The following is a 2,127-nucleotide window of genomic DNA, read 5'->3' on the forward strand; positions in this document are numbered from 1 at the left end:
GGCAACTCACTTCAGTGTTCCTGCCTAGAGAATCCCAGGGATGGGGGAGCCTGGTGGGCTGCCGTCTATGGGGTTGCACAGACTCAGACATGACTGAAGCAACTTAGCAGCAGCAGCAGGCATTAATAAATATTGAATGAATGACTACTGGTTACTATGTAACCTGAAATAGCTGATAATACAGAGATAGGAAAAATAAATGAAGTAAGTTGGGAGCAAATGAGTGGAAGTTCTCCTTCGACTCAGTCTGCTTTACTCATCTCTCCCTCTTATTCTGAATGTAAACTCTTTTATACACAAAACAGATTTTTTCTACTTCGTGACCATTCAAACATGCCTTGCCTTAGAGGGACTCTCAGACCAGAGATGATATCGTATGCCCTAGTCTGGCAGAATCCAAGTGGAACTAAGGATACAGGATAGAAGTAAGCCTATCCAACCCTTCCTACCCTAAATGATCTGGAAAAGCTGTGACATGAGGTCAATCAGGCAAAGGAGGAAATCACGTAATGAATGTAGGCTTCTGTTTGTGTCACAATATCCAGAGCAATGAAGTGGTTGCCATATTTAATGCCTTGGGTCACTAGGAGATTGTTACAGTTCGGCAGCAAGAAAGAGATCACACATTTCCTCACTACCTAAAATACCATTGGAAGGTAACTTAAACTTTATAAAAGGGAATCGATAATTTTTTAGAGGGACATAATTTGGTGAATATTTTGGTTTCACTTAAGAAGACAATGGAGTAAAAAAAAAATAGTGGTCTGATCTGAAAACTACAAAGCACTTACCTAAACATGTCTTTCAACTCATTTACTTTTTTGGGTGGATACTTGCTATCTTGACTGTCATTTAAGACAGCCCTTGCATATGCCAATGGACCTGAATTTACCTAAATTACAAAAGGAGAAAAATGAGAGTTGTCAGAATGTAATTAAAAAGTAATTTTTGCATTTCTCTTTTTAAAAAGAATACTATATTAAAGATCCATACCTGAGAAACATATTTACTATCTTATTATAAATTTACTTAAAAAAGATTAACTAAAGCAAATCATCTGCCAAAATTATACTCTAACAAGTTACTTAACAATTTCTCCTATCTAAATATAGGGCTTGGCTATAGTCAGAGGGATTTATGTTAAAGCTATCTGACATAACAAAAAATTTACAGAAACTGAACATAATGTCTTTATTAAATTAATAAATAATGTAGAGGTTTTTGCACCCAGTCAGAGTATAAGACAATTATAATTAGTGTTTGTTCTGTGCCCTTATGAAAGCGAGAGGAACAACAAGAAACATTTAATACATGGTTAGCAATCAACATACCTGCACTGAAACACAGCCCTGCAATTTAAGTAGGAGCTGAATCATGTCCACGTCAGCAGAAGAGCAAAGCTCTGCGGCTTTATTTTATTTTATCCGTGGCAACATCAATCGTCTTTAAATGAATCTGCTGTTCATAGTTTATAGAAATCCTCTTCACATATGGAAACGAGTTTGAAGCTATTAAAGATTAAGATTGACAGATGAGTTTTTAAGATAGTAAATCAGCCAAATTAAAAAAAAAATCTATTGTGCTTAATTCTCCCCATATTTTCTCTGGAAAATCCCTTAGAGACCAAATAGGTGCCTTATTACTTCAGGACTGAAGGAGAAATTCTCTCTGAGACGACTCAGACTAAGCATGAATTACATACTTACATATGGGAAAGGAATGGTTTATAACATAGCATGTTTGTGTAAGTGAGTGACTGAACAGCAGAACAATAAATGATTAAAATTTCAATTACATTTTCCTGCTGACCAGCTGCTACTTGTATGTATCAAAAAAGATCATGTCAAACAAAGAAGTTATGCCAAGTCCTACTTACTAGTCAAGATTGTACGGCGTTTGCACTGTTCCTCTATACAGCCTTGCTTTTTGCCTGACAATGTATAAGGAGCCTCAAAAACAAATCTGTTGATATTATGGTTTCTTTCAAACTCAGTTTTTCTTTCTGTGAGTTCTTTATCATCAAAGTAGGGCTTCACATAAGTGACTTGGATATGAGCGTATTTGGGATCAAGCTCTTTGACATTTACCTGGAAAGTAAGAAAGTTTTGTGTTTTATTAAACAGGAGG

The 2,127-nt window shown here is 35.8% G+C and overlaps 1 protein-coding gene across 1 annotated transcript in view; it reads right to left on the reverse strand.

The window, feature by feature from the left end:
* Window positions 1–2,083, reverse strand: part of LOC104984277 (dedicator of cytokinesis protein 11-like) — a gene marked incomplete at its 3' end in the record, with an annotated part of 6,042 nt that extends 3,959 nt beyond the window's left edge. The window contains exons 1-3 of the mRNA XM_010833943.1: window positions 1,877–2,083; window positions 1,332–1,508; window positions 792–892 (exon numbers count right to left, since the gene is read on the reverse strand). Coding sequence (XP_010832245.1) covers window positions 792–892; window positions 1,332–1,376 — 146 coding nt within the window. The remainder of the gene's footprint in view (window positions 1–791; window positions 893–1,331; window positions 1,509–1,876) is intronic.
* Window positions 2,084–2,127: the final 44 nt, after the last annotated feature.

Source organism: Bison bison, unplaced genomic scaffold (assembly GCF_000754665.1).
Source record: "Bison bison bison isolate TAMUID 2011002044 unplaced genomic scaffold, Bison_UMD1.0 scf7180017863964, whole genome shotgun sequence".
In the NCBI taxonomy this organism is placed as follows: Eukaryota; Metazoa; Chordata; class Mammalia; order Artiodactyla; family Bovidae; genus Bison; species Bison bison.